The following is a 12,535-nucleotide window of genomic DNA, read 5'->3' on the forward strand; positions in this document are numbered from 1 at the left end:
GAAAGAGAGAGAGAGAGAGAGAGAGAGAGAGAGAGAGAGAGAATAAATAAGAATTCATACTGGAAATTTTCAGGGATGTTCCCTCCAGTGTTTGTGCATGTAAGAGAGGAAACAATCAAAAGCCAAGAAAAGAAGCAGTAGAAAAGAGTATGATTAAAGATTCCTAGAACAGACACACTGACACAAGACTGGGAATACTTGATATTTCCCCAGCTAGAGTGGAGAGACCACTTAATACATGAGATATTTGTTAGAGCTTTTAAAAGTATATTTATTTTATGAGTGTTGTTAAATTAATGCTAGACCAAAAGCTGCTCTATACCTTCTTTAAGCTTGTAATAAATTCTCAAAAGTAACTTGTGTGCCATTGTAAAGTCAAACACTCCTTGGAATCCAGCACATAAAAATGTATAAACCAAAATGACTACCATTCAGTAAAAAAAATTATGAGTATTGTAAAACATAACCTGACTAGGAGAATAAAATATTCACTAATAGATATTGATAGATAGGATAAAATTTGTGGATAAGAGTATTGAGCAATTATTATAATAGGTCCCATTTGTTCAGGAAGGTAGAAGAGAACATAAATGTGATGAAAAGAAATGGTAGGCATAAAAGATACTGAGTGGAAATTTAGAGATGAAAAATGCATTATCTGAAATTAAAATATGCTAGATATGATTAACAAATTAAATACTATAAAAGTAAAGATTGGTGAACTGGAAAACATAGCAATGCAGGTTAATTGAATGCAAAATAAAGAACAGAGAGTTAAAAAGATTTAAAGAATAAGCCACATTAGTAACCTGTGGATACATCTTAAAATCTAAGTGAAAAAGTCAGACATAAAAGGTACAGTATGACTTCATTTAAATGTGTACTCGAAAGGCAAAACTAGTGTCAGAGAAAACTTCATCAGTTGCCCAAGTTGGGAGCGGGACATTGACTGCAGAGGGGCCTAAAAGAAGTTGTTAGGATAAAGGAAATATTCCATAATTTGATTGTGGTGCTGATCATGTTGAATTATTCCATTGGACTTGTTGGATTTTATTGTGTAAAGTTTATTTCAGTCAAGGTGCTAAAACTAGGAATATGACTATTTTAGCAAACAACACAGTTGACTAACCAATTGTATTTTTTTAAATATATTTTTATTGATTTCAGAGAGGAAGGGAGAGAGAGAGAGAGATAGAAACATCAGTGATGAGAGAATCATTGATTGGCTGCCTCCTGCATGCCCCCCTGTGTGTAGATCGAGCCCTCAACACAGGCATGTGCCCTGACCAGGAATTGAACCATGACCTCCTGGTTCATAGGCCGAAGCTCAACCATTGAGCCACCCCCATTAGGCCCAATTGTATTTTTGTTGGTTATTTTTTCTCTCTCTCTCTCTTTCTCATAAATAAATGTTAGAAAATTGTCATTTTATGAAGTTTTGTTATTTACTTTTTAAAAATCACTGATATTAAGGTTTAGCCAGGTTGGAATTCTCACATTGCCTGAAACTATTGCCTGAAACACAATGCCCCCCCCCCCGCCCCCCCCGCAGTGTGTTTCAGGAGGCATTGCTGCTTTTCATATTAGATTTGGTGGGGGGAAATGACAAGTCATTTATTTCATTTTTATTTTCAGATTCTTTTCCTTTTAGCTCTTATGATCCTGGCCAAACTCTTCAATTATGCTTCTTGACCTTTCCTCAATAATTCTCAAGGCTATTCTATTTCTTACAACATTAATAGCTCACATTTATTTCTTACTAGGTGGCAGACTCTGTTCTAATGACTTCATACATTGATTTCCTTTCATTCTCACACTACCTTGTGAAGGTGTACAACGACTCCCCATCCACCACCATCCCCCATCCCCCCCATTTTACAGCTGATGAAACTGAGGCGCAGCTGCTGCTAAAATCATAAGGCTAATAAGTGAGGAAGCAGAGGTTTGACTATAGACAGTTCAGCGTTAGAGTCCATTCCCTGAACTGTCAAACTGCAAATCCACTAAAATACAGATCTTAACATTTAGTGTATAGAAGAATCAATTTATTTAAATTCAGTTCTCAGACTGTTCCCTCTCCCTCACAATTCTTATTTGGTAGGTTTGGGAAGAATCCAGTAATCTGTATTTTTAGCAAGTGTTCCAAGTGGTGGTATCTTGAACCCAGTTTTGAGAAACTCCATTTTCTGTGATGTTAAGTTAATTATTTAACTTTTCTGGGCCTTTGTCTCCTATTCAAAGGTGATGTTCTGGTAGGATGAAATAGTTGACAGCTCCTGGCAGACAGTCAATCCTCTATAATAAGTTAACTTGTTTTTTGTTTTTTTTCTCTTGGTGGTAGATATTATTTCATAGAATTTGTCAACAGTGACAACAATTTTGGACACTATATTTCAGTCATGGTGAAATGATATCCTAATAAGCAAAGAACATTTCAAAGACATCTTATTGAATGTGAACACTTTTCAATTTGATTATATCAGGAATCACAGTGTGTTCTGCTCCAGCATGTGTTTTGGAAAATACCAATGAGCTCATTTGTAATTGGTAAATAGAATTATGTTGTATAATGTCGAAGTTGCTTGGCTTTATATGTGCTTTATTCTAGGCCGAGGGAGGCAGAATAGTCAGAGTAGAGCTATTGGGTGGCAAAAGAAGCCTTCAGCTTTGATACCATATAGTCAACAGGTACCCCTTTGGCTCAGTTGTAAGAAAAATTTAAAAATGAGTGCTCATATCTGGACCTTCCTCGCCAAAGGGGCATAGCCCTTGTCTTGTGAGGCTCTTAAATATTTTCAGATTGCCCAGCCCTCTGTGCACTCTATTGGCAAGCCCATTGGCTCAGAGTTGGCCTTCCAACTGGATTTTCCCCACCAATTCTAATTTACATGTTGCCAGCATTTCTATTCAATTTTTTAAAAACGATGAGCTAATTTTTTTTTTGCTTTGGATGGTCCAAATTATTTTCTGATGTAGTAAGATTATTTTTGCTAGTGATTTGTTCACAAAGTTGCATATGTTTAGAATGGTCTTCCCAGAACCAATTTTCCCCACAAGTCCTATTATTTTAGATATGCCATTCTGTTTGCAATGTGAGGATTATAGAATGCCTATATCTTCTCATATAGTTTAAATCTATGTTAGGAACTTAAGCATCTCTAGATTTGCAATATCTTATAGTCTATGAAGGAATAGTGTGTTCAATGGTTTGTAAATTATAAAGTAACTTACTTTGTCAGAGTGATCATGTCATTTCTTTTATTACACCAGTGTTGTATTTATTTCTTATTATCCCATTGGGTAAACCCACTTCGGTTACTTTTTTTTTAAAGTTGTTAAGATTTCTAACTTGTATTTGAGTTTCTCCTCTACTTGTCTCAAAAGAACATATAAATTTGACGTTAGTTATTGGCTCTTTTACCTGTAAATTACTCCTTCCTATTAAAAAGTACATAATTTTGAAGCTGAAAATCCTATATAATGAAAGCCCAGTGACTGAACGGCAGAACATCTGGAATGGAAAGTACATAATTTTGAAGCTGAAAGCCCAGTGACTGAACGGCAGAACATCTGGAATGACGGCGGCCCCTCGCCCTGGCTGGCCACCCCCCAAGTGGCCCTCCCCACCCAATCGGGGGTGGGGCCAGCTTGCAAACCACCTGGGGCCCCTCTCCCTGGTCAGCCACGCTCCCAAGCAGCGCTCCCACTCCAATCAGGGTGGGGAGGCCCCCAATTAGCCCCCATTGGGGTGAGCCAGTTCAACCCCACCAGTGCACGACTTCGTGCACCAGGCCTCTAGTGCAGGGGTCCTCAAACTACGGCCCGTGGGCCACATGCGGCCCACCGAAAACATTTATCCGGCCCGCTGGGTGTTTTTGCCGCCGCTGTGTGCATAGGAATTTGTTCATAGTTTTTTTTTAAACTATAGTCCGGCCCTCCAACGGTCTGAGGGACAGTGAACTGGCCCCCTGTTTAAAAAGTTTGAGGACCCCTGCTCTAGTGGTAGATAAAAAAGCAATTTCTTTAACTATAGACAAATATTTTCCACAATAATGGCCTATGATTCTCATAATTGCTACTATTTATTGAATACATACTAAATATCCACTCATTTTTATACGAATTTCACTTGCAATATTACTAGTTCTTAAAATATTTGATATAGATAGCCTAGATTTTCAGAAAGATAAGGATCACATAATCTCACTCATATGTGGAATCTAATAATAAAATAAACTGATGAACAAAATAGATCCAGAGATGGAAGCATGGAGCAGACTATTGAACTTCAGAGGGAAGGTGGGGTGGGGGGTGGGTGGGAAGAGATCAACCAAAAAACTTGTATGCATATATGCATAACCCATGGACACAGACAATAGGGTGGTGAAGGCCTAGGGCAGGGTTGGGGGCAAGCTAGAAGAGGTTAATGGGGGGAAAAGGAAAAAAGGATCACAGGTAATACTTTCAACAATAAAGTTTTTTTTTTTAAAAAAAAAGAAAAAAGGTGTAAATCTGTCTGTGTCTTACAGAATTCTTAAACAAAAACATGAGGAATACAAAATCAAATAAATTGCTGTTATTAGAAAACTAGAGGCCCAGTGCACAAATTTGTGCATGTGTGGGGTCCCTCAGGGTGGCCTGTGGGGATTAGGCCGAAACCCACAGTCCAACATTGCCTGCCACTCCTGCCTGCTGCTCCCGCTCATCCTGGCCCTGCTGTGCCTGCCCTGGGCTCACACCCAGTCAGTCCCGATAGGGAGAGGCTCATGTAGTCACAGCGGCACTCACTATCCATGAGCCCTGTGTCTGGCCCCCATCCCAAGGGGGGTGGGAAGGGGCAGGATGTGATTGGCCCTCTGGGCAGGCAATGGGACACCCTTGCTGGCTTGGGATCCGGATCTGTCCTGCTGATGTTTGCGCCAGTTGTCAGGAGCAACCTGACGGCCACTTTTATATTGTTTCTTCCTTGCAGAGCATCTAGGAAGGGGAAGCAGCCACGGTGCCTGAGGCCAACTTCCAGGAGGCCAGCAGCGCTGTTGGGATTGTGCCAGTGGTGTTGGTCCATTGGTGCCTGGCCTCTTCTCTGGAGATTGGACCCTCAGGACTACTGAGGGAGTGAGTGGCTATCGCAGGGCAGCAGGACTACTGAGGGAGTGAGTGGCTATCGCAGGGCAGCAGGACTACTGAGGGAGTGAGTGGCTATCGCAGGGCAGCAGGACTACTGAGGGAGTGAGTGGCTATCGCAGGGCAGCAGGACTACTGAGGGAGTGAGTGGCTATCGCAGGGCAGCAGGACTACTGAGGGAGTGAGTGGCTATCGCAGGGCAGCAGGACTACTGAGGGAGTGAGTGGCTGCTGCCGGTCTGGTGGGGCACTGGGACAGGTCAGTCAGTTGAGTGGTGCTCCTGCTGTGGGAGCACACTGACCATCAGGGGCAGCTCCTGCATTGAGCATCTGCCCCATGGGGTCAGTGCACATCACAGCGACTGGCCAACCAGTCGTTCCAGTCATTCAGTCACTTAGGCTTTTATATATATAGATATAGATCGCTGATGAAATCTCAACAGTGTCACATAATATTATATTTACTGAACAATGGGGCCATTTCTCTGTGTATCCATTATCTAAGTGTACCTACTCTGAAGACACTAATGTATATCTGTCAGATGTTTTCTTCAAAACATATCCCTTGCTTTTATTGCAGACCCTGGTTTACTTTGATCAGAAATGGAACATTATCTGGTTATAATAAAATTAGAGGCCCGGTGCATGAAATTGGTGCATTGGGGGGATCCCTCAGCCCAGCCTGCACCCTTTCCAATCTGGGACCCCTCGGGGGATGTCCGGCTGCCGGTTTAGGCCCGATCTCGGGGATCGGGCCTAAACCGGCAATCAGACATCCCTCTTACAATCCTGTTTCTCAATAATATTTTTTTAAAAGTCCTTTAAAATGAGGGAGCTGAAGTAAACAATTTTTAAGATGTCTTCCAATTTAATATTTTAGGATCCTAGTTACTATGTTTTATTTACTTTGTCACATTTAAATTATGGCTTAAAAATGCAATATGTGAAAATAACATACAGATTTGTCTTCTTTAATGTTTACAGAAGAGCAGTGTGGTGGTTGTTACCTCCATAATGCTTCATGTGTAATATCTATATAGCGCTTTATTTGTTGTTGTTATCCTCACCTGAAGATATTTTTTCCATTGATTTTTTAGAGAGTGGAAGGGAGGGAGGTGGCCCCCCGCTGGCCTGGTTGCCCCTCACAGCGCCCCGCCAGCCTGGTCACCCCAAGCAGCCTGCTATTCAGTCATTTGGTCGTTCCTCACTAACCCCCTTGCCGGCCTGGTTGTAGGCAGCCATCTTGTGAGGGCATGATGGTCAATTTGCATATTATCTATTTATTATATTGGATAATTTTATGGATAGAAGTTGCATTTTCATATTCATTGAGCATACATTTGGACACTCTAGAAGTTTATATTTTTAAGTTGTATTTAATAGGCTTGAGTAATAATGTTATAAATTATTTCTAAGATGGCTTTTTTAAAGTTATCCTATAGATTATATAGGCTCTTCCACTTTCTAACTGCATGATTTTGGTCAAATTGTTCAAATGAATCAGAGTTACCCTTTCTATAAAGTGGAGAAAATAAATGTGCCTATTCTTGAGTCATCCATTGATTAAATGTGATAATGCACAAAGTGCTTGTCAAGTAACTGATATGTAGTACATTTCATATATGTATTAGCTATAAATATAAGATGACCCCCCAAAATGTAAACACACTCTTTGAATAATTATAAAGGCAGTGTTTACTAAAATACATTTCATTTTCAAAATTGAGCTATCAGCTGTTAAAGTGTGCATACATTTTGGGGGGACACCCTGTATTGTTGTTATCATTACTAAAGTTAGACACAATGATTACTCTGTATTTTCATAACCTAGGCAGGCATGGTCTGCTGAATGATTTAGCAGCTTTAGCAAGTTACACTATTGCATGAGTTTAACCTGATTTCATGGGATAAAACAGAATGAACACCGTGCTTCATGGCTGTCAGTAGTGAAAAATAGCTGGAAATCAGACAAACAGCTTCATTGCTGAGATTGTTTCCGGGCTAAAAGTTCTTCCAACAGCTGTTTGTTTTGGCCATTAATCGTGTCTTTTTTTTTTTTAAGCTAGGGGAAATACGATTTTCTTTAAAAAGAGAATGTAGGCTGGTTATTTCTGAAGTCAGGAAGAACGCCTGTCCTTCCACTATTGTGGTTTTTTGGCTGCTTTGACAATTGGACTGAGGACTTTTCCTTTTGTTCTTTTTCCTCTTTTTTCAGTCTCAATGCTCAGACTCAGACTGCTGTAGGAAGAAGTAAAGCTAGGAGCTCTTTAATCCTAAAGAAGGAGGTTTGTAGCGGTTACCTTTAAGAAAAGTTTACTCTCAATGGAGTATTTAATATTACATAGATACTGAAGATACTGACTCACTGGAGAGAGAGAGAGAGAGAGAGAGAGAGAGAGAGAGAGAGAGAGAGAGAGAATATGGGAATTTGAGTCAGCAAGAAAGAAAGATACTTAACTAAAGATGAAGGGAAGTTTTGTTGCCTTGTCCTAAAAGTTATATTATTAGTTTTTCTTTCTTTTTTTTAAATCATGATGACTGCTAGTTTTGTTTAAAGTATTTGTTCTGGAAATACTAAAGTTGGAGTCTACCAGACTGAGGTTAGAAGCATTTTCTTTGGCAGCGAGAAGATGCTTTTATAGAAGCCATGCCTGTACTTGGGGTAGCCTCAAAACTGAGACAGCCAGCTGTTGGGTCAAAGCCTGTTCATACTGCTCTTCCGATACCAAGTCTTGGCACCACTGGGTCACAGCACTATTCTTCAGGACCTTTGGAACTTACTGAAACAGAGAGCGCAATGCTTTCTTGTCAGCTCACATTAAAATCAACCTGTGAGTGTGGAGAGAAGAATCCCCTCCAGGGGAGAGCTAAGGAGACAGAAGACAGCAAGGTCAGTGGCTGAAGGTTACCTGCAGACTTATGCAGCTAAAATGCAAATTTCCTTTTAGGTGGAATATAAAGCATGTTGTGAAATGGTGTCTACCAGAGGAACACTGGTCTAAGAAAGTGAGTAGTTTGTGTAGCTGAAAAGCTCAGTATTTAGCTTACGTAAACCTGTACGTATAGTTTATACTTGTAAAAGTTGTGTACAAAATTCTCTGAATATGCATATGTTTTTATCACCTAGTATGTTCATGGATGAATGCCTAGTCCTAAATATTGCTCTATTACTGATAACAGTAACCAATCACAAATATGAGAAAAAAAGGGGACCTATTTTTCATACATAATATAATATTAAAGAGATTTATTTGTAAAAGTTCATAGAGAAACCATCACTTTTCTCTAAATGTCACTTGCATCTTAAACACGTGCCGTTTGAATCTGTGTATCCTAGACTACTTAATTCATTGCAATATGTAGGAAAATGAAATATTATTTTTCTTGATACTGTACATTTGTCTGGATTTTTACTTGTAAATTGAAACCCTACTGTTTTACTTATTACTGACATCTTTTTCAGTCATTTAATTTATACATTTTGTGAGCAGTAGCTCATACTCTTGGTTTTTAAGCATGCTATAGTCATTTTCTCCAGCTGCTGTGGGGTAGCTTGGTCCTTCAGCTGATGAACTTCAGGGGAATTCATTTGTACTTGATAAACATCACTTTTTCATGTAGCTTTAACTATGATGTCAAGCTTTCCATTCTTACATCTGTCTTCTTAGAGAATGGTTTGATTTTACTCTCCCACCGAAATGTAATTTAAAAATAACTCAAGAAAAACACTTCATATAGAAATCAACTCTACATATTAAAAAGAAAACCATCCCTTTTGTCTGAAATGTCCATTTTATTTTCACCTGTTCAAGTCCTCTAAGGTGCAGCCCCAAATGCAACTTTCTTCATGAAGGCTTTGCTAATCACCCTTTCTGCCTTTCCTCTCTTGTGATTCATTGTCTGTAGTAATACAGCACATTAACCTATTTTGTATTTTATTACCTGGATAATTTCTCACCCCACTAACTTGAATATAGACATATCAGGACCATTTTCTGTGCTCTAGCTCCTCTCCAATGCTTTATGCATGAAAATTAAGTAGTAATTTACTGGATTAATACATGAACAAATGAATGAACAAACGAACAAACTAAAATTGTTCTGAGAAAGACTTAGTTAAATTCTTTAGTCTCATTGGATCATTTAATTTACAAAACATAGGGTTTGCAATGAATGACTTTAAAAGTACTTCTAGCTCTAAAATTATGTTGTTTCTTTGATGTTTTAAGAAAGTATTTTCAATGCAAGTAAAGTCAGTTAGAAAGTAATTAATTATAGGTTTATAGTTTTCAGTCCAATGAAAGTAATTCAGGGTAAAAGTAGGGGTGTGTAAATTATCATTAGAAGACTACAAAGATTTAACTGTATGCAAATAATTACTAGTAAATGTGAATACCATAGAATCTGTTCTGTGTACCCACAATGACTTGTCTGGATTAGATGGAAGGAATAGATAGACCTTTTTTTTTCTGCTGACCATGCTATTATCTCTGCAGGTTTAGTCAAACTTTCACTTTGATAAATGGCCTTGGCCTAAGACTTGACCACTATAAGTACTGTTTGCAGTAAAATTTTGGTTGCTCTCTGGTTAGCAAACATATCAATCAAACATCTGATATTCCAATAGGACTCTGTGGTAAGTAATGCCACTTATCATATTAAAGAGTTTTTCAAACAAATGCAAAGCATGCCTGGTCAGCGCTTCAAAATATTTCTAAATGTGAAAAAAGTATATTTACAGATATTTATAAACTTTTGAAAAACTAGAACTGAAGAAAATAACAAAATGATCAAGGTAGCCATAGTAGAGATACTTAGATTTGGCTGAAAATAGTAGAATACTCAATCTAACAATGGCATACACAAGATATGAGTTTATTTTTCATGTGAAGGATAATGAGAGTAAGCAGTCTGTGGCTGGTAGGGTGACTGCATGAAGTTGTCAGGGAAACAGGCTCGCCCTGTTTTGTCCACCACCATCAGTTGTGGCAACTATCTCAGTCTTGAGTGCATAGTTGAGTTCCATTCAATTAAAAAGACATACCCTATTTCATTAAGGCTTCTTCCATACCCCCTTGGCTTGTTTATAGTTCCAAGGCCTTATCTAGCTGGGCAATAGAAACTGGAAATTTTCGTTTTTATTCTAGGAAGCTATGTGCCCAGCTAAAAATGATGGGTTCTATTTCTAAGGAAAAAGAAACCATGGATAGTACCCACAATAGATGATGGTCATTAAAAAACATTTATGTGGACTTCTCTGCTAGTCCTTGCACCAAACAGCCTCCCAGTCTGGTTAAAGAGAACGAACCTATATATGTGTCAGACAAGCATGTAGCGGAAATGTATCTTCAACCCAGCAAGCCCTTCTCCTGTCCTTGTTTGTGATTAGTGTAAATGCCATCATTCCAGTCATCTAATTTTGAATTCCTAGTTCAATATCTGGTGATATATATCACTATCTCATATCCATAGTTTCTAGACATTGGAGATTTTGTTTTATTTTATATGTTGGATTTGTCCCCTTATGCACATCCTCTTGCTTTGGCCCTTGGTAAGTTTTCTGTCAATTATTGCAATAATTCCAAACTGGTCTCTTCTCCTTTGGCTCTCCACCATCTCCATCCAAAACATTCAGCATTCTCCTCAATGAAAAAACATTAGTTACTTTTCATGTTTTACTCAACCAGTAATACTGCAACAAGGAAGACTTCAGCTGGTGTCAGGGGAAGAGAAGAAGGGCTATTGAGTGACTTGATTTCTATATTTTCCAGTAAGTTTTGTTTTAAGTATTGAGTTAACATTGCTAGTGAATTACAAATAAATCATTGGTATACTCAAGTGCCTAGACTTCTCAGGAGAAGACAATTAAGTTGACACATGGTCTCTATTGAATTGTTTGAATAACAGAAATAAATAAGAGAAACCTCAGGACAGAAATATAGAAGCAGAAGTCAATAGAGCAGATGACTGGCTCTGGCCTCCAGCTGTTTCCTTCTTGGAGAAGTTGCCTAATTGCTGAAGACTGTTGACAGTCCTGTTGGCTTGCTCTCATGGTAGCACTTCCAGTGCTGGCCAGGCCAACTGCTGCATAGGTCAGCCCTCAGGTCTCTAGATGATTTGCCTGCTTTTCCTGTTTCTGCTGTGCTTGCACATTTAGTTATTTGCATTTAAAGAAACATGATTATTTCTTTTTCCAGTTATAGCTTATGCTCCAGGTTTCATGGCTTAGCTGTTAGTGGTCATCGTAATTGTGTTTACCTTTGTGGTAGCAATGGTGTGAAGACTGATTCTTGAAATTTACATTGTCTTTACTGGCAGAAGGCTAAGCTTTTCAGTGTCATTCATGTATTTCCCTTGAGTTACAATTTGTAGGAATGTGGCATTCTAATGCTAGTATCTATTATTTTAGTTTGTACTTGACAGTGTTTAAAGAATTATATCTCATGCTTTAAACTATTAAATTACCAAAAATTATGCTGTAAATTATATGTGATTAAATGTTACTGAAAACCTCATACATTTTTTTTATGTTCTTCAAGAGTCAATATTGTGTGTCAAATATTTGATGACAATTTGCCAAACACATTCTTCATAGTTTCTTCCTTCCCTATATGGAAATCTTTTTTTTCCTTTTTATAACAAGGAAGGCATTAAATATATTGTTTATGGGAACATGAAATCAATCGGTATCTCCTGAATGTTTAAGCAGAATAATTGTACCATGGCTGGAATTTATGCTATCACTTCTCTAACAATTACCCGCAGTCAACCTTGAATGTAAAATATTAGGTGCTGCAGTTTAAAAAAACACATCAAGTTAGGAGCTCAGAGATTTGAATTAAACTTCTGCTAGATCCTGCCCTAACCGGTTTGGCTCAGTGGATAGAGCATTGGCCTGCGGACTCAGGGGTCCCAGGTTCGATTCCGGTCAAGGGCATGTACCTTGGTTGGGGGCACATCCCCTGTGGGGAGTGTGCAGGAGGCAGCTGATCCATGTTTCTCTCTCATCGATGTTTCTAACACTCTATCCCTCTCCCTTCCTCTCTGTAAAAAATCAATAAAATATATAAAATAAAATAAAATGTAATTTAAAAAAAATTTCTGCTAGATCCTGAAAATAAGTCATTTTTAAGCTCTCTGAACTTCAACTTTTGTAGCTGTAAAAAATAAAATAAAATTAGGGAAATAGTTTTTTATAAAGCTTTTCTAAGGGTAACATTTTTTATTATCTACTCACTTTCTCTTCCCAAGTTTGTCCTATCAATTATCACATTTATCTTACTTTTTTAGCCTCTTCCTCACCAATGGATCCTTTGGAACAGGATTTTTTAAACCTTGGCACAAGTGACATTTTTGACTTGATAATTCTGTATTGTGGGGACAGTTTTATTATTATTATTATTATTATTATT

At 38.3% G+C, this 12,535-nt stretch overlaps 1 protein-coding gene across 5 annotated transcripts in view; it reads left to right on the forward strand.

Annotated features, from left to right (window-relative positions):
* The window catches only part of NAV3 (neuron navigator 3), an 832,279-nt gene that overhangs the window by 485,040 nt on the left and 334,704 nt on the right, over positions 1-12,535 (forward strand). For 4 of the 5 annotated variants that reach the window (XM_005884144.2, XM_014531665.1, XM_005884145.2 and 1 more), the window contains exon 1: positions 7,603-8,013. The exons of the other annotated variant lie outside the window; for it this stretch is intronic. In XM_005884144.2, the coding sequence (XP_005884206.1) occupies positions 7,771-8,013 (243 nt within the window). In that variant the 5' untranslated portion in view covers positions 7,603-7,770. Of the gene's footprint in view, positions 1-7,602; positions 8,014-12,535 lie in introns of those variants that run through there. 5 annotated transcript variants of the gene reach the window in all.

Source organism: Myotis brandtii, unplaced genomic scaffold (genome assembly GCF_000412655.1).
Source record: "Myotis brandtii unplaced genomic scaffold, ASM41265v1 scaffold82, whole genome shotgun sequence".
In the NCBI taxonomy this organism is placed as follows: domain Eukaryota; kingdom Metazoa; phylum Chordata; class Mammalia; order Chiroptera; family Vespertilionidae; genus Myotis; species Myotis brandtii.